Below are 25,734 nucleotides of genomic sequence, written 5' to 3'. Positions count from 1 at the left end.
TTTTCTCTTTGCATTTTCCAGTAGACACTTCCATTCATGAGCACAGGAAAGCTACCAGTGGCCCCTAAGGCTGAAAGCTTCCTTGTTCTCCAGTGTTGGGAGTAGAGATAAGAGTTCTGGGTTTCAGTCTGACTAGAATAACTTAGGTCCAATGCCCATCTCTGAACCAGTCAATTTTTTCAGGGGAAGGAATTGTACCCATCAGCTTAGACTCAGGTAACATGCCTGGGCAGGGCTAGCTCTTCAGAAGCAGCTGGGCTGCCTGGAGGAAGGGTGGATTCCTGAACAGAGTAGGATATTGGTATCAAAAGAAGAGAGATTAGATATCAAAGAAAACTGCTTTAGAGCACTTGGGCAGGGCCCTCTTTTTTCTGAAATCAACCAGAAGCAAGGATCTTGTGGAGTCCTTAGAATTAGCCATTCTGGGCTGCTGAAACCTTGTATTATATTCTGTACAACTCATTTGCCAGGGAACTTGTGCTACTTTGAATTATATATTTTTTTATCTTTGGCTATTTTTTTCATCATTACTCAGTGAGCTTTAGTACTGAGCCAGTGCATAGAAAACAAAATAAAGGTCTGTGTCTTGTTCTTGGAAGTCTAACAGGAGACAAAACCACCAGTATTAAAAAATAAGATAGCTCCCTGTCTGGTTATCTAGAGGGATGAAGGAAGGGGATAAGAAAGGGAAGGAACTTGGTGGGGGGGGGGGGGGAGAAGGAAGGAAAAGAAGAAAGGAAGAGACACTAGCTGGCTTACTCATGGTATTGTATTATTGAGTAAATCTGTCCCTCCCGCCACCAACCCTAGAATGGCTTATTCTATAGCTTATAGGGACCTGTGGGGAAGCAACAACTAGGTGGCCAATCAACTCCTAAAATTTGAAACATCTGCCTTTGTGACTTTTGATTTGAGCTCCTATTGGAAAACATTTTTTTTCTTTGTTTATTCATAGCTTCTTAATGTGTGTGTCCTCTGCCTCCTATTAGACACCCAGAGGGGCCTCTTGAACCTCAGTTTTAGCCGCTCTAGAGGCTAACTTCCATGTATTTCCCTGGGTTACCAAGAGAGAACTTTCTACAGGTTCCATAGCTTACAGTTTTCAGACCATTCCAAATGTTGTCTAGGGGCAAGTGTCTATCCTTCCATCTTTTTCCAGTTAGTGGTACAAGGGTAGTAACATGGCTCTGAGCATCTCGTTCCACGTACATATAGAAGTGTATGTGCTTACATGGTTGGTGCAGTTGCCTACAGTATGTCATGGGAACATGGGGTACATGCTTCCCTAAGAGAGACAGCTCTCTGTGGAGAAGGCAACATTCAGTAGGTCTTTTAGAACTCAGATGATGTTCTCTAAGGGTGGGGACGAGGTGGCTGCAACACTCAGAGCCTTGCTGGTCCCTGAGCCAGCAGCATCAGCACTACCTGGGAGCAGATGAGAAAGGCAGAATCATTGACCCCACTCTAGAGCCACTGAACAGAATCTGCATTTCAACAAGATCCTCAGGTCATCTGTAAGCATAGGTTTGAGGAGCACTCCTTTCAATCAGTAGGGTCTCAGCCTTGGCAGCACAGTGGAGTCACTTGAGTAGCTTAAAAAAATACACATGCCTTGGCCCTACATCCAGGATTCTAATATAATTTGTTTTATGTGTGGCCCAGACATCAGTTGAAAAAGAAACAAAACAAGAAGCTCCCTGGGTGATTCTAATGAGCTCTCTCTGGGTCTCAGCACTGAGGGAGAAGAAGCATGATGTACTCAGGCCCATGGCAGTGAGCATGGCTGGGTGGTGGGAAGGAAGGTGGCCTAAGGGTTGCGGCAGTTGAACACATCAGGCTGGAGAGAGAGCCAGCTGCACACCATTGGGTAGATCCTAAGGGAGCCATGGAAGAGTATAAAGAGGGGGATGGAGTGGTCAGCCTTGCGTTTGGGAAGTACTATGCCACCTCAAGAATGGAGAGGGGCTTACGGCAGGGAAGGTGTGCTAAAAATGAGACAGGTTGGGAGGGCCAGCTGCATAATTTGCAGGGTCCACTACAAAATGAAAATGTGGGCTGCTTCTTCAAAAAGCAGGAGAAAAGTGTCATTCAAGGTACCTAAATGGTAAAACATTTTCCTTCTTTCTGTGGTCTCTCTTGACCTGTCCTGCTACTTTTTATTTGCTATTTAATCTTGTGCTCCCTCAGACACAGGGACTCTGACTGGGTAAGTGCAGACACCCAGAGGCACCCCCAGGTCCTGCTCCCATGACTCCAGGGTGAGCAGCCTGCTGGCTGCTGGGTGTTCCCTTCCATTAATCACTAGACGGAGGTGCCATGCCCTACTCGGAGAAATAGTTAAAGAATGCAAATTTAAAGATAAAATTAAAAATTTCAAGACAGTACTGCAGAGTAGTAAACTCTCAGTGATAAGCCCTTCTGAGCATAGGTCCCTGATGACTACACTGGTGCTCGCCCGTAAGGCTGGCCCTGAGCCATGGCAGATGGGAGGCTGGGCTCGAGAGGTATCAACAAGATGGCCAAATCAGCGCATGGCGACCTTCAAAGACAACCGCTCTGAGAATCACAGCAAGATCTCTGGCTTGTGCGATCGATACACATTGGTACTATTAAGAGATCCGGGGAAACGGGAACATTAATTATTGGGATTGGGGGCAGGGGCAACTTTTAGGTACCTGTGAATACTCCCCTTGTTCCAATGTTTAATCATCCCTCTTGTCTCTGGTTTAATTGCATGGGCTGGCACTGTCAGAACAAGGATGAATAGTGGAGGGGACAGTGTGCCCTTATGCCTTCTTCCGACTCTAATTAGACAGCTCCAAGCCGTTTATCCTGAACTTGATGCTAAATTTGGTTCACAATCAAGTGCCTATTTCTGTTCTCTTAAGGATTGTTTTCCAGAATAAGATTTTTGTGAAATGTCTTTTAGGCACCTACAGAACACACCCCACAGCACTGGTTCTTTTCCAGCTCCATACAGGGTGCCGCACATGGATACACTTATGGGAGGATGCGAACAGGATGTCAAGTGGGGGTTTCCTTGTAGTCTGGGGTTGAGGTGAGGACAGAGTGGCGCTGGGCACCACAGGTTCTAAAGGGAACACCCTTTGAGCCGGCACTAGAGTCGGAAATCCTCCCCCCACTTCCCACCCCCAAACCTACTTGAGGATAGACAACTGGCCCACCTTTTGTCTGCCATGTGAACATCGATGAGGGCCCCAACAGGAAAGAGATTGAGGTTCCTGGAAAGAAGTTCTTCCCTCCAGGGGGCACTGTTTCCTGCTGGGAGCCAGATGGGCAGTGGAGGAATGCTCCAGGAGACTCTTCTATATTTTGGGGGTGCCTGAAGAAGGACAAGTCCAGCACTGGTCAAATGTCTGCTAGGCAACAGATGTACTAATATGTCCGTGTGCCTGTCTGAACAGGGCAAAGAGACCTGGAGGGAAAGAGCGAAGGTTGGAGAAGGGACAGCACAAAAGTGGCCTGTGTCTGGGCCAGCAAAGATCTGTGTTCCCCAAGGGCCAGGTGGGCAGTGTGGAAGATAGCGCTCATCTTGCTTAAACCCAACAAGATGGCTGCTGTCTGGATGAGGTCCACACAAGGGCAAGAAGTTTGCAGTAGTTGCTGTGGGGGTGGCCCCGTTGGGACACGTTGAAGAGCTGGGGGTCCTCTGAAGAATCCATCAGAACCTCACAAGAGAGCCAGCATATGGATGCTGGGCAGCACAGAAGGCACCAGAAGACAAGCCACGGTGAGACAGGCAGCCTGGTAACTGCTGAAGAGGCTAGAACCTAGAAGCTTGAAGGAAGAATAATGTAGAGGTTTGAACTAATTGCGAAATCAGAGTGGCCAACTAGCCTGGCCTGATTTTACTAGAGTTGTCAGAAAGTTACGGAATCCATACAAGATATCACTTAGAGATGAGGAAGCAGGAACTCCACATAGTAGCTGGAAAACAGTCAAGAAAGGAAGGAGGGAAGGAATTGTTTCATGTTTCTATTAAGCCCTGACACTTTTTGGGGGTTGAGCAGATGAGGCACCGCTATTTATTCTTTTACCTTCTTTGGGCTGAGCATGAGTAGGTGCTAGAACTCCTCTGCATCTCCCTCATGCCGTCTGGTAGTATGGCTGAGGAGTTATGTTAGAACACATTGTCAATACTTAATTTCTAGTTTGAATTTAAATAGTCACCAAATGTTTGCTCCCCCCAAGTTATGGGCCTGGGTCAGTGTAGGGCATTTGGAGGCATGGTGGGGGAGGACAGGCATCTTCCTACCCCTAAAGAGAGTAAGATCCCACTGGAGAGCCACAGTTCCATACCCAGCCCCGCTGGAGAATAGTACTACAAAGGACAGGATCCATGCTGAATTCAAATCCCCTGTGACTTACTCATTGTCTTTTATTTTATGTTAGGATGAAATCTGGGAATTTTATAAATGGCAAAAATCTATAAAGTGTGGAAGACTTCAAAGTGTTTTTTAGAGTCCATCCTGCCCCGATTATTTGTCAAGCCACCGTTTTGTACCCAATTAATAAAAGACAAGCCAACCAAGTTCTCCAAATGTTCATCGCGGGACCTCTGGGTATCTTATCCCTGAGTCCTCCCCATCACGCGTGTTTGTCCAGGAAGCGGCATGATCGTTTCCCTCGTCTGGTCAGCAAAGCTCCTCTTCGTGGATAGCGAGCGTGCAGCTAATAGTCTCTCTTGTCAGGGGAGGCTGTCTTGAAATCACATCATGCCCCCCCCCCCCCTCCTTGGCTTTCTCAGTCTAGATCCAGTAGAAAAGGGAGGACTGGGTTATTTCAGTTCCGGCAATGGACACATCAAAATTGCCTCCCTCTTCCCTCCTCTTTCCCTGGAGGACCTAATTTATTTCACGCATTTTGACCTATCCCCGCTTAGAAACTGCCGCTGGGATTCTGTGTTGAGGCATTTCCCTGCTGCCTTTTTTGGCCCCCAGGCAAACCCAGGCCCTGGTTCCTCTGTACAATGATGTCAGTCTGGCTGCTGGGCCCAGCTGGATGGAGGTGTGTTTTATGAAGTTCAACCCTGCACCCTGGGCCATAAATACACGTTGTGCACATAAATGTACAGCTAACATTGCCCAGACCCCTCCGAAGCACCATGTTAATAAGCAGACAGTAAGTCTTTAAAATATGGAAAAGCAGTTAATCTTTCCGCTGGCAAATCCTTTGTAGGGGGTTGTTTTCCTCTGTTTCAGGATAGCTGCGTGCAAGGCTTTTCATCTCCTAGGATTTGGGGGGGAAAGAGAAGTTTGCTGGGGGGCTTCCTTGAGAACACTTGGGGAGCCTTCTACTAAGAGAAGAAATGTGTTAAAAATAATATCTTGCCCTTGTCCTTAAGCGAGGAATCACTCTGGGTCTGCCCCCAAGGAACTTGAGCACTAATAATTCCCATACAAGACAGCACGTCTGCTGCCCCCCGTGATAGACCCAAAAGGGGCTGGGCCTCAGAGGCTTGCCATCTGCCCCTGTTACTCCAGGAAGTCACCCAGCCTCTTGTTCCCCCATCTCTAAAATGGGCACAAGCGTTGTCCCATCCATATAGCTTGTATATGAGTTTGCTTACCCTCTCTGAGTCCCAGTTTTCTCTTTTGCAGAAGGAGAAAGTCAGTACTCGGCCCTTAGCATCACACCCCATTTTATAAATGTTTGAAGAATACTGGAACACGTTCTCCTTCTAAAGAACTTCAATGTTATGGATTCACTTCATTTCTTTTGACAATCACCCCTCCTCCCCCAGTCAGTTTCCTCCCTTCTTCCCCTCCCCTGGTCTGCTCCCTGGCTGTCTTTCCTCCGGATGACATGGTAGAAGGAACAGACTTGAGGGTGAGCTTGGGGGCTTAGCAGACAGAAGGTGCCTTGCGCCAATACCTGCTTGCTTCACGGGCGAGAGAGCAAGTTTGTAGCTTTGCCTCCCACCTGCTGGGCAGCCATGACGTTTTCTGCGTGTCTCAGGCAGAGAATAGGAGTTGCCAGTGGGTTGATTTAAGGATGATGTAAGTGAGAGCTCTCAATCTGGAGATGACATAGTCTTTTGCCTTATAAATATTTCATTTCATTTGGTACTTTCATTTCTTCTTATTGCTAAGAAGACCCTTCATACGTTCTGTTTTTTGTCGCTTTCAACTCACATGTGGTCCTACTTGTTTAGTCCACTTATTCTTACTGTGACTAACATGAGTCATGCATGGATTGCTTACTGATTTGCTATCCCTAACACATCTGATACACCTTATCCATCCCACTTATTTTTCTTTTTCTCCGTAGCAGAATTAAATATTCTTCGATGAATATTTCTAAATATTCTTAAATATTCATACTTTATTATAGTTTTGCAACATTGTTTTCCCACTTACTGTGTTTGGGGTATTCTTTCTTTTTTTTTTAATTATTTGTTAATTTATTTATTTGAGAGAGAGAGAGAGCACGAGGGGAGGGGCAGATGGAGAAGCAGACTCCCCACTGAGCCCAATGCGGGACTCGATCCCGGGACCCTGGGATCATGACCGAAGCCAAAGGCAGACGCTTAACTGACTGAGCCACCCAGGGATCCCTGGGGTATTCTTTCACAGCAATAAACAGTCTCCTTCCCCCTTTCATCTGGTGCCATGTAGACCACAGAATGGACACACTGTTGCTTACTTAATCCTTCCTCTGTTGATGGACTTTGAGGTGGGTTTCCTTTTTCCTCCCTTCTCAATGAACAATGTTACCAAGAGCATCATTACACATGACTTCTAAGGTTCCTGAGCAGCAGTGTATCTTACTGAGAAGTAAAACTACTGAAAAAATAGGATCGCTATGATTTCCACTGTAATAATAACAGATTGTTCTCATCGTGGTTTTATTCATTTTCCCACCAGCAGTGTAGAATGATGTTCACTTCTTCAGATGCCATCATTTGATGTTAGCATAGATTAAATTTTGGCCAATCTGCTACTAAAAGGTGCATTTCATTACTTTAGTCTCATTTTAATGTATATTTTCTCTAACTTTTAGTGAGATTGAACTCCTTTTAATGTGTCAGGTGTCCATCCATGTTTCCTCTTCTATAAGTCCTCTTGTGGATTTTGGTACAGGTGAGGGCACATGCCTTGGTTTTGCTTCCCTTTACCTAAAACTCAAGTTTATGCAATTGTCCAGACTATTCTTTATATTTACTCTTCTGAATGAATCTTAGGATCAATACCTCAAATTCCATCAAAAATCCCAATAAGAATCCCTTTGAATTCCTTTGCTTGAATTAAACGGTCCATTGAAAGAGAAATGACATCTTTCGTATATAAGTGCTCCTTTCTACCACCATTGTACTCCCCCCCAATTCTTAGTTTGTCTTTTTATGTTCAGTAAAGTTTGGTCATTTTCTTCATAAAGAAGTCTTTTACTAGGGGCGCCTGGGTGGCTCAGTCGTTAAGCGTCTGCCTTCGGCTCAGGTCATGATCCCAGGTCCTGGGATCGAGCCCCGCATCGGGCTCCCTGCTCCGCGGGAAGCCTGCTTCTCCCTCTCTCACTCCTCTGCTTGTGTTCCTGCTCTCGCTATCTCTCTCTCTGTTAAATAAATAAAAATAAAATCTTTAAAAAAAAAAAAAAAAAAAAAAAAAAGAAGTCTTTTACTAGATTTATTTGGGGCGCCTGGGTGGCTCAGTCGTTAAGCATCTGCCTTCAGCTCAGGTCATGGTCCCAGGGTCCTGGGATCGAGCCCCGCATCGGGCTCCCTGCTCCTAGGGAAGCCTGCTTCTCCCTCTCCCACTCCCCCTGCTTGTGTTCCCTCTCTCGCTGTGTCTCTCTCTGTCAAAAAATAAATAAAATCTTAAAAAAAAAAAAAGATTTATTCTTAGGCATTTCATAGTCATTATTGATACTCTCAATGGTTCTTTATTTCATAAATATTTTTTTTCATTGGTTATTGCCTGTGTCCAGGGAGAGGCTGTGGTTTGATATGCTGATTATGTAACTGGTCAGCTTGCTGACTTCTTTTATTCTAGTAGTTGGTCAGTGGGTTCACATGGGTTTTCAATGAACACACTGATATCTGTTCTTTGGGTGACTTGGTCGTATTCACTTGCGGATAGATTCTCAATGAGCATTTCAGGTTTTTTTTCACAGCAATTGCTCTCCTTGTGTTTTTACAGCTTGGCCAAATGTTGATAATTTATACTTTATCCCCAAAGGTGTGTTTGCTCTAACTTTTCAAATTGTTTGCCATGGTATACATAATAGTCACTTAAAATGCTTAAATGCCTCTGGATCTTTTGGGTTTTAATGTGACTTTGTAACTTCTTTCTTTTGTGCCAAAGGCTGATTTATGTCAATGTTCTTTTAAACCAGAGCTTGGTTCTTTCAATTATCTTCACAGTTTTATTTGCATTTATTCTTCTGCTTTTATCTTTATAAATTCCTTTCGTCACTGAGTCAACAAATATTTGCAGAGAATCTGCTCAGTCCCAGGCACAGCTCTAGGTGCTGGTGTTGTAACAGATTACTGGGGCAGACAGATGCAGCCTTCCTCCCATGGAAACGGCAGTCTGGGGTGAAGGGTGGACAGGAAGCAAGTAAGGACGGAGCAGAGGCCCAGGCTAGAAGAAAGGTAGTCAGGTCACTGGGTCCTTGCCAGGACTGATTCAGCAAAGTGGAAAGGAATACAGAAGAATTGTGGTGGGTTTGTGAAAGGAGGGGTGTGGGGAAGTGGACAGACTGTGGAGAATTCTTTTTAGGATTCATGCTATGAAAGAAGACAGAGAAATAGGGCACTAGCTGGAGGTGAGGTCGAGGGAGAGTTTTCTTTTTCCCAAGGTGGGAGATGTGACAGCATGTTTGTGAACTGAGGGGAACTATGCAATGGTCATCTCCCGTCCCTTCCATCAGCCCCATCGTTGGAAGCCTGAGAGCTGGTGGAGAGAGCGATCAGTACTCAACCCAGGGTACCATAGGGAAGACCAAGGGTAGGGGCACAGGTGCAGGCGTGTGTTCTTATTTTTTCCAGCGTCTCCATCCAAAAACTTAGTTCATTTATTGGCAAACTGTTTTTCCCCAATAAACATATTTAAGGTCATACCGCACAGATTTGAGTCTGGGCTGTTCTTAAATTGTCAAGGATTACTTGAGTGTGTTTTTTTTTTTTTAATTTTTAATTTCCACTGTTCATATATTTTTTGCTATTAATTTCTAATTGTACCCTACCCTAAAAGAACATGTCATTGATGCTTTCTGCTCTTTGGAATGTGTTGCAGTTCCCTCTGTTTGAAAATAGCTTATATTCTCTATTGTTTAGATATGAGGAATTTTCACTCCATTTTTAAATAAATCATGTGTTAATCACGTGTGGCATTTCTATGAGTTTATACACTCTGATCATAAAGGTTCATATCATAGCTTGTTATACTACTATACTATTTTTCAGTACAAACTGTTTTCTTTATTACATTTTAATGATTTTCCCTGTGAATATTTGTAGAAGAATACTACTAAACCTGTCTCTCTCTTTTGTCTTTAGCATTTTCCTGGTGTCTTTTTGTCCTCTCCTGCCATTCTGTTTTAGGAGTGTCTCCTTGCAAACAGCATAATGCTGGTGTTTTCATAAACCCAATTTAAGAATCTCTGCCTTTTTTTAAAATTAATTTTTTGAGTCTCTGCCTTTTAATATGTGAATCTAACCAACAGACATTAATTATGATTGGTAATAATTTTATATTATACCAGTAGTCATGTGTGTGTGCTCGCACACACCTGTGTGTTGTTTACCATGCTCTCTTAGATTAATCAGATTTTCATCCTTCGGTTTATTTTCAGTAATTATCCCTAAATTTTAAAACACAAATTTCTACCTACATCTCCAGTTAGTTAGAATCTATTTTCCTCTGGATTCTGACATACCTTTTATTATTTCCTTTTTTCCATTCCCTCAGACCTTTAAAAATGTTGCTCTGTTTTCTTCATCTTAAGTCCCCCATTGAGAAGTTTGTGTCGTTCTCATTCTTCTTTAAGTAATTTGTTTCTAGAGACACTTTCAGGATTGGTCTGCATCTTTGATGATCTGAAGTTTCACTCGTGCATGAATGGACCCTTTTAGTGAAAAAAAAAAGTCAAATTTTTCTTCAATTGGAAAATATCCTCTCTCCCTTTGGAGCTTCTATTTCATATTTTCATCTCTTGTTCCTTTTTTTGGCCATCTGGTAGATTCATTTGGCTTAATATTCTAGTCAATCATTTGTTCTTTAAAGAGTTGTATGATCTTGGTTTCGCGTTTGTCTTTGAGACTCTGTTAACCTGCCTTCACCGTGGAAATCATTGGTTCTCTGATGAGCACCATCTAAGGTAGGTTATTTTCATTCTGATAGGCATCACCCATTTCAAAGAGGCCCCCTACTAGAGCAATGTCTTTGCGGAGGAGAGAAGGTACCTAGTGCTAAAAGGGGGAGGGTAAAGCCAACAATTTTAAAGTCTAAGTGAGACAGCAAGGTTGAATTTTTTTCCTCAAGCCAAGTAGAGTTATGGAGAAGGGTGGGAGGGCGGAGTCCATGTTCCAGAGTATGGATGGCATTAAGGAAGCATCTCTGAGCAAAGGCATGCCTGTTCCCTGCTATGGATTAAAAAAAAAAAAACACACACACACAAACATAATTGCAGAATATTAGATGAATAGGCATCCAGCATTTGTAGACAAGAAACAAGTTGTGTTATAATCTTTGAGCCATTTTTGGATAATTCAACATAAGAGGCGTTAAAAGGTAAAAATAAAAAGGTCGTCCTTTCTCCTCTTTATAATTTCCCACAAAACAGAAGGATTCTTCTTCATTGCATGATTTCAGTAAGTTGTGGTGATCCACTTCAGAGAATAGAACAAATTTGTTGAGAGAAAGATGAATGAAGGTAAAACTTACAGAGAAATTGACCGCTTTGTTAAGTTACAGTCTACCTCATCTGACTGAACAGAATTTAGTGAAATATCATGAAAAATTATATTATATGACAGGGATTCTAGACTTGGGGCTAAGCAACTGGAAGAATATGGGATTTTGTTCTCTAATTTGTTCCTCCAAAGAACCAGTGGTATTTCTTGCTCCAAGAGTGTTTTGACAGTGGTGTTACTTTGTCATTTCACTGTGTCGGGTGATGAGCGAGCAGGTGCCAATAGGCTTACTTTCCGTTGGACTAGCTGTCCTGTTGGACCCGGATGTCAGCGCGGCCGCATAGCCTGAGCGCTAGCATGCACGGCCTCAACACTGTGGAACTCCCAAACGACCCGCATTAGTCTCATGCAAACATTGTACCTCCATTACGGGCAGAAATTGTGCGAAGCGGTCCAGGCAAGGGTCTAGGAAATTCACTTCATCATTCTGGGAAGAGAGAGAGACAAAGAACATTCAATGTAATCTGGGAGAAGGAAGCAAGGCTTGGAAAAGCCTGACCCCATCACCTTGGAAATTGGGTTGATTTAGCCAACCTGACTCTCCTGTTTTGTGCACGTGACATTCCAGTCTTCCCAAGGTGAGTTTTAGGAGCTATGTGTAGCTGCAGGCATAGGTTTTAACTGTTGCCTTTTTAGTGAAGCTTGGTATTTAAAATTGAAGAGCCTCACGGAGGAGGCAAGTTCAGTAGTAAGGCAGTCTCTGAGAACTGTTTTCCAAAATATTAGAGGAGTTAACTCCCCAGGGGAGAAGTTTTCCTCAGGATTCTTGACTTGACAGATGGTAAACAACCACTCACTGTCTCTGTGCTTCATGTTCCAACAGGTCCTTTGTCATCCAGCAAATTCCAAGCAGCAATCTGTTCATGGTGGTGGTGGACAGCAGCTGCCTGTGTGAGTCTGTGACCCCCATCACCATGGCGCCCATTGAAATCAGGTATATCCTTTCGTGCGTGGGTCCAGCCACTGCTGCTGAAGCCGGTGAGGGGGATGGACAGTAAGGAAACCTAGGGGAGAAATACTAGAGAGGGGGAAACGACAGCCTTTCCACAACTGGAGAGAGAAAAGTATTTAAGGGAGTTCAGTGCCAAGGTTTGACCTCCAACATGCAGAGTAAGGGAAAGTGACATCTGGGCGATATGCCTTAACTACAGTCAACATAACGAATCCCTTAAGTGTGAACGTTTAAAGGCCCAGAAGATCAGAAGGCGTCCGGAGTCTTGTCATGGCTTCCATCCTGAGGTAAGTCTGCGAACCCTTCTTGTTCTCTTTTTCCACCAGATTCACCGTGAGAGTCTCATAATGGTCAAAGAACTGTAGCAAAGAAGTTTACTGGTGAGGAAACAATCCCTTGCAGGCAGATCAGTGGAAGCAGTGGAAGGCTAGCGGCACTCTACTTTAGCCCCTCGACGCCTTCACGTTCCGTCTGTGCTTCACGGTCTTATTCTATCTCTGTATATAGTTTAAAGCTTCTTTACTCTCTTCCTTCCCTATTATGGCCGTGCTGCAGTGTAATTACTTTATGCTATTACATACACTGTGGCTCTGACCATCTTGGTTTACTTATTTCAAATTGTAGTTCAAATCACGTTCCCCTGCTGACTTTTCGACAGCCTTTTATTTGCAAGAAGTCCATGGAAAGCAGAAGTGGCAATACTGGTGTCAGATCCAGAGTCACGGTTTATGCAGGTGGAATGATAAGCTTCCAAACCCCCTCACCACCTGAAGGCGAAACTATAAAGGCGCTCCATTTACACCAGAAGTGAGGATCCGAAAAAAAAATTAAACTTAGCACTGAGAAAGGTGAATACCCCCAAAGTACCATAGGCAAAAAAAACCTTTTTAGTCTAGCAAAAATAACAGAAATTTAAAAATTAACTCCACACCACTTCAAAAAATGCAAAGCTTGTCTAGACCAGTTATTATTATGGAGAGCCTGGGAAGATCTCTATTTTTAAAAACGCCACCAAAGCCAACTGACTGACTTTAAATCCCACCTTTAAATAGCAAATAAATTTAATCTTAAACTCTCCAAGTCCTAGAGAAGATGTTAAAGTCACTAGGGTACCAATAAGAACTTGGAATTTATCGAGAATGTTTGCTTCTATATTCAAAAGAGTGTTCAGTAGCAACATATTATGCAAATATATGCTGGAAAGATCTTTGCTCAAATTCAATGATAAAATTCAAATAAAAAAATCTTTGTGTAAAATTCAAATACAAGTAATAGTCCCCAAACACTAAAATCGCTTCAATTAAAACCAGAATGCCTATGTAGACAACTAAAGTCACTAGAGTAAAAATCTTCTGGAGTTAATAAGATAATTTACTTTGGTAAATAGATATAAGATCAACATTCAAAAAATTAGTATTTCTTTCTGTAAGTTTCTAGATCTAGTAAGATGAGGTCAGTAGGACAGCATAGCAATTCTTAGATATGACAAAGTTTCAATTCAAAGGGGAAAATATAGATTAGATTTAAATGGTAAAATAATAGTCTCACAAGAAATTTTAGGGATTGGAGAAATCTTTCTATCAAGACCAGACAGCTGTGGAAGAAAAACAGAATTTCTTTATATAAAAATTATAAATTTTTTTATGGAAAAAGATAATTTTATTTATTTATTTATTTATTAAAGATTTTATTTATTTGACAGAGAGAGACACAGTGAGAGAGGGAACACAAGCAGGGGGAGTGGGAGATAATACAGTAGAGCTAGAAAAATGGAGCTGGAAGAATCTCCATCAACCAGTGGATAAAAAGTGCACTGCAGAAAGGATTACATAATATGATTTCATTTTTATAAAACAAAGCCCTCCTTTCCCCAAATGAAAAGAAAGAAGACACACACAAAACCTTCTATAACTGTTTCTGCAATGATCAGACCCCTTAGATGTCAACTTTTACTTACATTCTGACAGGAAAACATTAGAAGGCCAATATTCTGCTGTTCTTATTCGATCACAACAGACATCTCCACCAACAGCCCTTGGCCTCTTGAGTGTTCTGCGTAATAGTATGTACAGAGTAGTTTGTAACATTTTATGCGCTGACAATTGAAATCAGAGATACTCATCACAAACTTGATGAAATTTAGACAAGTCCATTTCCTTGCACTATCTAGGTTCCAAAAGACTTGATTCCTACATTGGAGGGCGTAGGGGGAGGTCTGGGGACTTGATACAGCTCGGAAAGTTGAAGGCGTCTTGGGATCTATCTGGTTCTAACAGCTCTGGTCTTCCCCTGTAGGAGAATGCAAGGGAGTGTGGAGGTGCGCCCAGTCTGCAGGCCAAGATGGTCCTTATCCTCTTCCCTCTGCTCTTGATGCTCTTCTCAAGGTGACACTGACTGAGATGTTCTCTTGGCATGCTAAATTATGGATAAACTGTGAACCAAAATATGGTGCGACATAGGAGACATGAAATATAGTCCAACCATCAGCATCTCATGATTTTAAACTGTGCGTGATATAAACTCTTAAAGATATGTTGACAAAAAAGGTTATCTTTTTACTTTGCCAGTCATGCAAATGTGAGTTTGCTACATGATAATCACCCTTCATCAGAAATGGGACTGCAAGTGGGCAGTGTCCCTTCTGCTTGAAACCCATTGAAACCAATTTAAAACTGTGTACTTTTTAAATAAAGTATATTAAAATCATCATCTTTTGGTTTTTGCTTTATTGCTGAGACTACAGACTGAATATTGCATGGAAAAGTCAACCATTCCAGATACCGGGAAAGGAGGATTGTTGGCAGAGACTTCGTTCTAAAGCAGATTCTAGACAAATATTTCACAATTGTTTAGGTGCTTCACTCTCAGTTATAAAAATATTTACAGAAGTAAACCAAAATATCATCTGTATGGGAAGAGTTTATGACAAAGAACCCTGAATTTTTTTGAACTAAGCTTCAATAGAAATCATAATTTGGATGAGAACACAAGCCCCTATAATACTCGAGTGTTGGGAGTAGAAATAAAGCCGTAAATCCTAGGAATTCATTCTGAAAAGACTTGACAGAGGAAAAGAACAATGACTAGGGGCACCTGGGTGGCTCAGTCTTTAAGCATCTGCCTTCAGCTCAGGGCATGGTCCCAGGGTCCTGAGATCGAGCCCCGCATCGGGCTCCCTGCTTGGCGGGAAGCCTGCTTCTCTCTCTCCCACCCCCCCCCCACCACTTGTGTTCCTGCTCTCGCTGTGTCTCTCTCTGTCAAATAAATAAATAAAATCTTTAAAAAAAAAAAAAAAGAACGATGATTATAAATGACTCTCAAGCTTATTGCTTGAGCATTTGGCTTCTGGCTTTCCCCATAAACAAGGGATGAAATTAGATCTCAAATATTACAAGATGTGAAATTACCCAGACGTGTAAGCATTCCTAAAACACTGGATCCTGACCCAAAGAAAACAGATTCCACTGGATCATGGTTACCAAATAAAGTGGAATAATTTCCATGCCTCAGTAGAATTGAGAATGCCTTATTTTATAAGACAGGCATCTAAAAGTTGTGGGGAGAATGCCACTAAAACTAAAAACAAAACAACAAAAAAACCACATTATGCTGTTGATATTTTAGAGAAACTGATGGAATCGTACTGCCTTATCCTAAAATGATGCCAGTATTTATAAGAATAACAATACTACATTGCTATATATCTTGAAACTCTAATACCTCCAGTGTTGTTAACAATATAACAATACTGTAACATGCAAAGCTGTCAAAATTTCAACAAGGATGGGGCTATATAGTTTTGTAACCATGGTGGTCATTGATATTATTCAATTCTGTGCTAAGTAAATGAATGAATTCATTTATGGCCCACACAAGTATCAACACATTATATTTACGCTAAATAACTGTAATTATTTTTTTATAAAAAATAACATTACATGACCTACCATTCTCCTTTATATTTCTATAGAACTGGCAACAATAGGTCAAATATATAATAATGCCCATAACTGAATACTAATAATACAAAATATGTGTCTGATAAATATTTATAATTTCACTCCCTATCTATTCACTATTCATTACCTATAAATTCCCTCCCTGTTCCAGGCAGGGGTGTGGCATCATTTTTAGTGCCTTGTGACATGAAGATAGCATAGTTGAGTCACACTGTTGGTTTGTGGCATCCTCAGGCATCACCTTCAGGTGAATGACCCCCCCACCCCCCAGAGCCTCAGAGTCTCTGTTCCCTCAGTGACTCCAACCGACTGGCCATTCCATTTATCTATTTGGATATCTAATAGTTTTCTCCAACATAATGTGACCAGAGCAGAAATCTTGATCTCCCTCCACCAAACTCTTTCCTTCCACCTGACTCGGCTTCTCAGACCAAACTCCTCGGAGACTCTCTTGTCTGCTCGTTCCTTCTCAGCCCATCACTCAGAGAGTCTCATTTCAACAATAATGGGGCTATATGGTGTTAGGACCTTCGGAAAGTGACGTTCCTCCTCATGTCTTTGTTTCTTCATCCATAAAAGAGATGGTAATCACGTTTACTCCCTAGGTTGGATGTGAGAATCACACAGGTTAATCAAACAAGGAAGGTATTTTTAAAGAGCACCAGACAGAGAGTCAGATCTCAGGAAACGTTCACTGCTAGGTTTGTGATAGTTCATGGTGCTTTTATTTTTATTATATGCCAAACGCTGTTCTAAGAGCTGGAGACAAAGCCACAGAGGGTAACAGAGAAGTCCTTGCCCTCATAGAGCTACAATAGAGTAGGAGGAATAAAAAATAAAGCTGTTCCGAATACCAGTGAAAGCAAAAGTGAAAGCGTTACATAGCACACCTAGTTACTAAAATTTTGGCTGGGACATTCAGTATACAGTTGACCCTTGAACAGCGCGGGGTTTAGGGGTACCAACCCCCCGCCTCCCATGCAGCTGAAAATCTGTGTACAACTTTTGACTCCCCAAAACCTTAACTACTAATAATAGCCTACTATTGACCGGAAGCCTTACAGATAACCTAAATAGTCCACTAACACATATTTTGTGTGTTATATGTATTATAAACTGTATTCTTACAATAAAGTAAGCTAGAGGAAAGAAAATTTTAGACAATCATAAGGAAGAGAAAATGCATTCACAGGTATGTACTGTATTTATTAAAAAAAACAAAAAACAAAAAACAAAAATCCTCCCACAAAAACAAATCAGTGTGTAGAGGGACCTGCACGGTTCAATCCCATGTTGTTCAAGGGTCACCTGTAATTGGTAACAGATTCAGAGGTGCCTATAACTCATTACAGTGTAACATTGCAACAGTGCTCTTCCAAAGAGAGAAAGCTTTCACATATATATATGGATATCCATATTTAATTATATAAAATATGTATATATAGAATCGATAAAATTAATAAAAATATAGAACAATTGCAATATTTATTGAGGGTAGAATAGTAATAAAACTTGGGGCGCCTGGGTGGCTCAGTCAGCTAAGTGTCTGCCTTCAGCTCAGGTCATGATCCTGGGGTCCTGGGATCAAGTCCCACGTTGGGCTCCCTGCTCAGCGGGGAGCCCACTTCTCCCTCTCCCTCTGTTGCTCCTCCAGCTTGTGGTCTCTCTCACTCTCTCTCCCACTCTCTGTCAAATAAATAAATAAAATATTTAAAATAAATAAAAATAAATAAAAAAAATAAAACACAGCACAGACAAGAACACAGTATTGAGACAATGTAGTTCCCTAAAGTAAGATAGTTATGGTGGTGGTAAACACTACGGCTTAACACATAAAACAGTTTAAGCTAAGGAAATGTAGCATTATTATTTCAATTATGAACAGCACATAGCACTACAGAGGATAATATTTCTGTTATTATAAGAGACTACAGTAAAATATTAAAATTATAGGCAGAAGAGCACAATGTTATTACTATCAATATTGGAGGTTGTAATAATTTAACAGACACTTGAGGGGTATTTGATTGTTTGCAGTTTGGGAGCTTTGTACTGATGCTCCTAATTGGCGTGTATGTACTGGAGAGACAGAAGGGGACATTACCCATGAATGATGGCCACATACTCCTGCTGGGGGCTTGGCAGACATCATTTTCCCTAAGCCAGTGATGACAAACCTTGGGTAAATTTGCCCCACCCCCACTCCCAGAGGGGGGGGACATTTATCAGTGTCTGGAGACATTTCTTGGTTGTCACAATTTAGGGCAAGGGGAGGTGCTGCGGGCATCGAGTGGGTAGAGCCAAGGATGCCGTTAAACATCCTACAAAGCCCAGGACAGCCTCCACAACAAAGAATTGTTCAACCAAGTATTTCAGTAAGCTCAAGTTGAGAAATCCCGCTCTAATCTTATAGCAATTATTAGCTTATGTCTTTACAAATTAGAAGATGCCCCTGGCCTTCTGGATCCCTGCGTGGCATCAATATTGTGGATGTTGGCCCCACCAATGTCAGGAATCCCTTACACAGTGGGAGATACTACGCTGCAGATTTAATTCAGTAGCCAGCCAGCTAGATCACCTCCTAAAATGTTCAGATGCAGGCTTCTCCTTGCCATCCAGACCCCAGCAGCCTTCCAATGAACACGCAGCAACACTCTCTCTCTGTCCACTCGCCTGTTCTTTCATTTATGGCGTGGTGCTCATGAGACCCAACTTGTTCCTGCTTACTGTCAGTCCCCCCCTCCCACACCCTGGGAGCGAGGCCTGGCCTGTTCACAGCAGTATTCCCGATGCTTGGAATTACTCCTCAACTTCAGTGACACCCAGGAAGTATCTGCTGGACGCATAAATGAACCACCCCACATCTATCAAAGCCTTCTATTTACAAGGTACCATGCAGAGCAGTTGACATCACCATTTCATGCACCTGCTATTATTCCTAACTCCTAATGAGGAAGCCAAGGCTCCACGAGCACGTTATTTAAAGGTTCTAGAGCCAGTAAGAGGCAGGGTCTTACTCCACACCCTCGACCTTTCACCATTGCCATACCACGCACCATATTCATAGGCACCAATACCGTGTACCATAGGTCTCCACTGCAGCAGACCCCAGACACTACAGGTAGGTGGTAAGACAAGACGACAACACTTTCAGATTTCGGAGGCTACAATGCAGCAGCGTTCGGACACATAGAGGTGATACGGAGCGGTGGACTAGAGTGGTATTTTTGTTAACTATGATTACAAACAGCATATGGTAATAAGACACTATGGCTACCTTTCTTCTACACCCAAAATACAGTACTTTCTACCCCCGGACACATTTCAGGTAACGCAGGATGGTTTAAACCAAGGGTCAGCAAGCTTTTCCTGCAGGGGGCCGGAGAAGTACTTCGGGCCTTGCACGCCGTATGAGCACTGGCACCACTATTTACCTCTGCCACGGTAGCCAATAAGCACCGTTGTCTCAACAGAACTTTCTGGAGGGAGACTGAAATTCGAATTTCATAAATTTCCACGTGCCACAAAATATTAGTCTTCTTTTGAGGTTTTTTCAAATACTGGGAAGTGTAACCACTGTTCTTAGCCCACAAACTGTGCAAAACAGGTGCAAGGTCAGATGTGACACGTGGGCCATGGTTTGCCAACCCCCTGACTGACAGCGTTGCTGATGTCGATTTTTGAGGCTATCACAATCCGATGAATTAGAAATATGCATGCAACATGCAGACCTGTGTGTAGAGAGGCTATCCATATTGGAGCTACGGGACGCCTGGGTGGCTCAGTCAGTTAAGCATCTGCCTTCGGCTCAGGTCATGATCCCAGGGTCCTGGGATCGAGCCCCGTGTCGGGCTCCCTACTCAGTGGGGAGCCTGCTTCTCCCTCTCCCTCTGCCTCTCCCCCTGCTTGCTCTCTCTCAAATAAATACATAAATAAAATCTTTAAGAAAAATATTGGAGCTGTGATGGGACACATATAACCACATGATTTTTACTTTAGCATCATGCAAACTAGCACTATTTCAAGCCCCATAAGGATCTTAGTATAATCTAATGTCTTTATATTCATGTAACTGCAAATATAAAGGGCACAGCTCACCGCAGTGTGCTGGCAATCCTGCTACTTGAATGTAAGGTGAAGGCTATAGGCCGACGTAATGCAGCTCAGCACAGTGTATTATCGTCTCTGTTCCCACGATTATATGTAATAAAGTGAAGCAGAAACTCACATTGCTCTGCTGGCAGGAGCTGTCTGCAGGGCGGTCCCTCCTCTCACCCACGCTGAGCCGCGCAGCCCTAAACTCTAAGATCGTGTTTTCTGTGACTGCGACAGCCCGTATGGTAGGCTGCTAAGAGTCTTGTTAACGAAAAACCTACCACAAAACCTTACACCAAACAACACCATATTGTAATTATCCTAGCTCCAAATGGTTGACAATAGTGAGTTATGAGAGAGAAATATTTGAGTGTATCTTTGTAATAAGCTGTTGTTCCTCTGGCATGACATGCCCTTACTGACCACAGCACCAAGACGAGTACTCAGCTGCAGTTACACTGCCCTTGTATTTATAAATAAGCCTCCATTGTCCTTGACTGTGACTTTCAGTTACGCTTCCATATAACCTCCACGCGATAGCAATGAGCTCTGGGTAGGGATGGCGCATGCACGGTGTGCTCGCCATGACAGTGCTCCCTGGTGAGCACTGCGCACACCGTCCCTTATGCTGCAAGTGGCTGTGCGCCGTGCACAGACGTATCTTGAAGACGAAAGGTCTGAAGTTCAGGGATTACACGACTTGACTGAGTCACATGGGCAGTCATGGACAAAGCCAGAATTTGAAGGCAGCTTCCTGGACCCGAGAGCCTGTGTTCTGCTCACTTTGCCACCAAGTTAACTTTCACCACGTGGCTCTTTTTTGTGCCACGTGCCATCGGGACTCAGTAAGGAGCAATCCCAGAGCCACATGGCATCATGTTGTCGGTAATGCTGGCACGGCATGACTCCTGGGTCGTTCTGTTGTACTCTTTTAACAGAAAGACTGACGTATCACGATTCCACAATAGGGTGAGTCAATGCCACTGCCCTCAATTTCAGTAGGAACAGCACAGTGACATTCTTTATACTTCTCAGAACAATAACACTGCCCCCCCCACCCCGTACAGAATCCTTCCTTCCTTCTAGATATGAGAACGATGCAGCTACTACACTAATGTGGCCTATAGTTTTAGCAGCAACAACAAAAGTGCCTTCATGGAGCCCCGGGGACCACACTCTCCTACATCCTGTGTCTGGACATCCAGCATTTTCACGTCAAGTTTACAGTGAACTAGTTAACATGCATCACTGTGCCTCAGAGCAGGACTGGGGACTGTGACCTCCTCATCTTTGCTTCACTTCTACCTTGCAAAGTGCCCGACACTCCTAGCCATCCCTTAGGCGCTATGGCATCTCTGATACCGAAAGGAATACCTTTGCTGCGCCTCTGTATCCGATGGTCCTATAATTGCAGCATCTGCGAGGATATTACTGCCGAGCCATATCAGATTTGCTTCTGGAAGCAACTCTGTCACAGTAATAACTAGCGTGTGATAGCTATAATTTTAGCAAAAGTACTAATACAACTTTCCTAACACTTAATAGCAAGTATTCACTGACAAGACACACTATTCAATTATCTCCAAAATTGATATACCAGGATGCATTTTGGTTTAGTACGGTGATAAAACAGAATTCTGATTGACCACACATATTATGAGTGTCCCGATGTTAGTAATTGATGGTTTTATGTCAGTACGTATACTATGCTGACTATATTTACAATCAATCATGTTATCGTTCTTTAAGAGATATATTGCATGTAATAGACACAGTGCAATGAGATATAGTGCAGATAAGTACAGTTCAATAATACACGAATAGCGGGCCCTGATGAGAGATCACGTTGTTTTACATTATTACTCGGGGATATCATAATGTTCTACTAACATGTACTTCTTCTAATGTCAGGGTAAATAGTCATCTATACCCCGTTTTCTTTTATTCTATAAATCCAGAAACAACAGTGATACCATAATAAATCGCTCCCTCCAAAATGGGTAGCCACACTTACAGTTGATGGGGTTGTTGTACCATTACTTACCATCAGTTTGTGACCAGACACCATGTACTAAAATATAACACGCACCATTTCTTAACTTGTAACAGTAACAGCCAAGTACCAACCTACCATGAGTATTATTTCAGTTTTTATTAGTATTATTTTTAGTCTGAGTGGTGCTATTGCTACACTATGCCACATTTTACATACCACTCTGACACCACCAAAAGGAATAGAATGAATATTATATAATGCATGGTCTTTGAAGTCAGACGTGGTCAAACTTAGGCTCGAGTGACAGCTTCACTACTCACTTCTTGTGTGCTTTCGCTCAAAGAACCTGATAGTTTTAACCCTCAGTTTCCTCATCTGTGTGGTGGAGCTAATCACAGGACCCAAGTCCCAGTATTCCTCTGTGCTTTATTTATTTATTTTTTCCTGCGTTTTAAATGAGACCATCTATCTAAAGGAGGAATCCTTCTGATTGCCTAGGATGTGGTAATTTCAATAATTATATGCTGCTATTGTGTTAATTATCTTTACTATTAGTACCTTATACTCATTCTGGTAATTTTCATACTGCTAGGCTACTTAGAAATAATATTACTGCCTAATATGCGGTCAATTTCTTGAACCAGTTTTGTAAAAGCAAAGCGGCATATCGTCCTATGCATTGACCTCCTCTACTTTCTTCTGCTTTAATGCTATTAATGGTACTTTTAACTCTTTCCTTTTACCCACACTTCAAGCCATTCCATCCTACATTTCACCATACCTCTAAGGATGGCCATATTCAGACATTACTGCTCATCCTGTGCTGTCTGTTAAGCTGGCAAAAAAAAAAAAAAAAAAAAAAAAAATTTATTTACATAACATATCCTACAGATTGTCCTATTTTAATTTTAAATTTAGTACTGAATAGTAACACCGATATACCTGTAGAATGCCACATTCTATTTTCACCTACACTGCATCCCACATGGGCGCGGTGACGGTAATAATATTCCATCGTGCACACTGGTAGACCATAGCATACATTACCTCTAACAGTGTAGATGTTAAGAACTTTATCTCCTACTGCTGCTCACACTAGTTTCAATGTCCTTAGTCAATAAATACAATGTATACATTTAATCAGAACTGCAGCACATTGTGCTCTACTCTGTTGGATGTATCATACCATTAGTGACAATAATTGGTCCTTGCTATGCCACCTGTAATTATAATAGTGATGATAGCACAGTATCAGCAGAGTGGACTGCCCTGGTCTCAACTGTGGTGGTAATAAAGTGGCTATACCATTCACTACTATACTGCCCACTTGGTGACATCACATCCAATATTGTTAACTTTAATGCTATGACATTCTACACTCTTCTGCCTATAGCTTAAGTAGCTTAGTAGTGGCAAGTCATTGCCAGCCAATGCTGGGAAACAGCACTGTTGCTAGGCTAGCATCCTGTTAACAATCACACCAGTTGGGGATAGTTGCTGTTCTGCATATAATTTAGTAATAGTATTTCTTTGTATTGCTAATTTTGTAACAAAAAAAGTTCAATGCTGTTCTTTACTATGCCACATAATGATGAGATGGCCTTATATATCTTAAAATATTTTAGTTCTATCAAGTCCCAACAGTTCTATCAAGTCCCATTCATTTTAGTTATGTCAAATGGCAGTCTTAAACACTTAATGGCCTTCAACATTTAGTCTTAAGCATTTAAACATCTGATAATTCAGTGGATCTCCAAAATTCCCCATGCAATCCCCTAGGTTGCTGGATTCCAGGCTAAGATGTTGACGTTTAGTTACATACTAGGAGCTGGATCATGTTAATGTGATAACTATTGGTATCACTGGCCTCTTATTGGGAAGTGTGCACTCAGAATACTTCTCAGTTCTGATCCCACATTCATATCGCCAAAGCCTGTGTACAGATCTGACTTTAGTTTTATGAAGGGAAAAAAAATTTTACAGAGCCTGGAGGGGGTATATGTGTATGGAAAACAAATAAAGCTCAGATTTTGACCAAATGGGTCAAATGTTTTAGGACGGTTCTGGAAGTGACTTCATTAGATATGAAGTTTATGGAGGTCATTGTGAACACAGAGAAGAGAAAGGATCAGAGGGGCCAAGAATAAAAGGAAAACTGTTTAGTTATTAGGTATTGCAATAAACTAGCAGTGGGCACTGATATAAATGGACACATTTATAATGTAGTTAGGGGAAGTCTTAATCATGGTCCAGTTGTGGCAGTGAGGGAAAGAAAGGAGTCAAGAATGACATCTGAGTTGTTGGATTGGCAAATAGGTTCATGGCGGTGCCATTCACAGAAGTAAGGAATTCAGAAGAACGGGAAAATTTGGGAAGTAGGGGATGAGGTGAATGGAAAGAAATGAATTCCACCAGGGACATACTTGGCTTAAGATCCCTGCCGAGTATCCAAATAAAGATGTATGGCAAACAAATGGATATATGAGTCCACATATAGTGGGAGCGAACAGAGTCTGGGGAGGCCTCTAGCATGAGAAGAGGAGGGTTTAGGACCACGAGGCACTCCAACACTGAAGAGCTAAGGAAGGATGGGCAATGGGACCAGGAAGCAGTGACCAGAACAATTGGAAAATAGGAGGAGGTCCTGTTGCAAAAGCCATGAGATGTGTATGCTTCAAAAAGGAAGGGGACATTCAGAAGTGTCAATTGGGTCATAAGGTCAGAAGTGTAAGCAGTGAAACCTGTCCTTGGGTTTAGTGACAGTCCAGTAGAATAAGAATTGCAGGGGTAGGAGGTGGAGGGTAGAGTACAGAAGGCTGATAAGGCAGTGGGGCATGAGAAAGAAATGAACTTGACTTACAAAGCTCTCGGTTAATTCATGACAAAATAGAAGCTGGACGGACTCTCTTTCCTGTTCTTCTTTAATAAACGTTGAATTCTTAAAATATAATTTTTTATCATAAGTACCCCAAATTTGGCATACAATTTCAACTTTTCTATATTTCCTTGATTTCTTTGATGATGGACAAAGAAATCAAACTGATACATATGTGCAAATAAATTAGTTAAAGCACTATTTATAAAAATGAAAGGGATGCTCTGCTTCCCATATGGATGGATATTTTCTCAAGACCACTTAATACAAACCACTGACCACCAAACTCGTGCTCTGTATCTGTGGTCACATGAGTTCACACAATGAACTTGTGATACTGGAATTGTTCCATTTCACAGATTCAGAACAAACAAAAAACACTGGGGCTCAAGGGGTTTAATAATTTGAGAAGATTGCACAGCTGGTGAGTGAAGATGCCTCCTTGAGCTACATATGTTCTGTATGGCATAAAGGACATGCTTGAAATTACATGATGATAACTCTCAACTGCAAGTAGCTATGACAAAAAGCACATATTCTACTAATTCACAAATAGGAAAAAATTGTTTAAAAGATTTTTTTTAAAAAAGGAAGGAAGAAGGCTGATGCATAATGTTGAAAATACACAAGATTGAATTCAAGGCAAATAGCATCAAGACAAAAATGGACACAGCTCATTAGCAAATGAAACCATTAAAAAATGTCTAAAGCAGAACTATAGGGAGTACAATTGGTAATAAAGATTACAACAGACCAACTTAAATTGACCTGAGAATATGACCGCAGAATGGACAAAACTTAAGCAAGAGTAGACAGGTTCCGATTAACTCAGTAATACAGATCTAATGAACATATATTAAAGACTATACTCGGAAAATATTTTCTTACAGTGCCAGTGTATCATGTACACAGCCTAGCCACATG

The 25,734-nt window shown here is 42.0% G+C and overlaps 1 protein-coding gene across 6 annotated transcripts in view; it reads left to right on the top strand.

Annotated features, from left to right (window-relative positions):
- CACNA2D3 (calcium voltage-gated channel auxiliary subunit alpha2delta 3) overlaps window positions 1–14,594 on the top strand; it is an 852,366-nt gene extending 837,772 nt beyond the window's left edge. For 5 of the 6 annotated variants that reach the window (XR_013449537.1, XR_013449535.1, XR_013449536.1 and 2 more), the window contains 2 exons: window positions 11,757–12,172; window positions 14,181–14,594. Coding sequence is in view for 1 of the 6 variants with exons in the window: in XM_078076955.1 (XP_077933081.1) it covers window positions 11,757–11,869; window positions 12,090–12,172; window positions 14,181–14,273 (289 nt within the window). In the remaining 5 variants the exon portion in view is untranslated. The remainder of the gene's footprint in view (window positions 1–11,756; window positions 12,173–14,180) is intronic. The other variant, XM_078076955.1, reaches the window with a different exon arrangement.
- Window positions 14,595–25,734: the final 11,140 nt, after the last annotated feature.

The sequence above is a fragment of the Halichoerus grypus genome, chromosome 1 (assembly GCF_964656455.1).
Source record: "Halichoerus grypus chromosome 1, mHalGry1.hap1.1, whole genome shotgun sequence".
NCBI classification, from domain to species: Eukaryota; Metazoa; Chordata; class Mammalia; order Carnivora; family Phocidae; genus Halichoerus; species Halichoerus grypus.
This window is presented reverse-complemented; position numbering and strand designations above follow the sequence as displayed.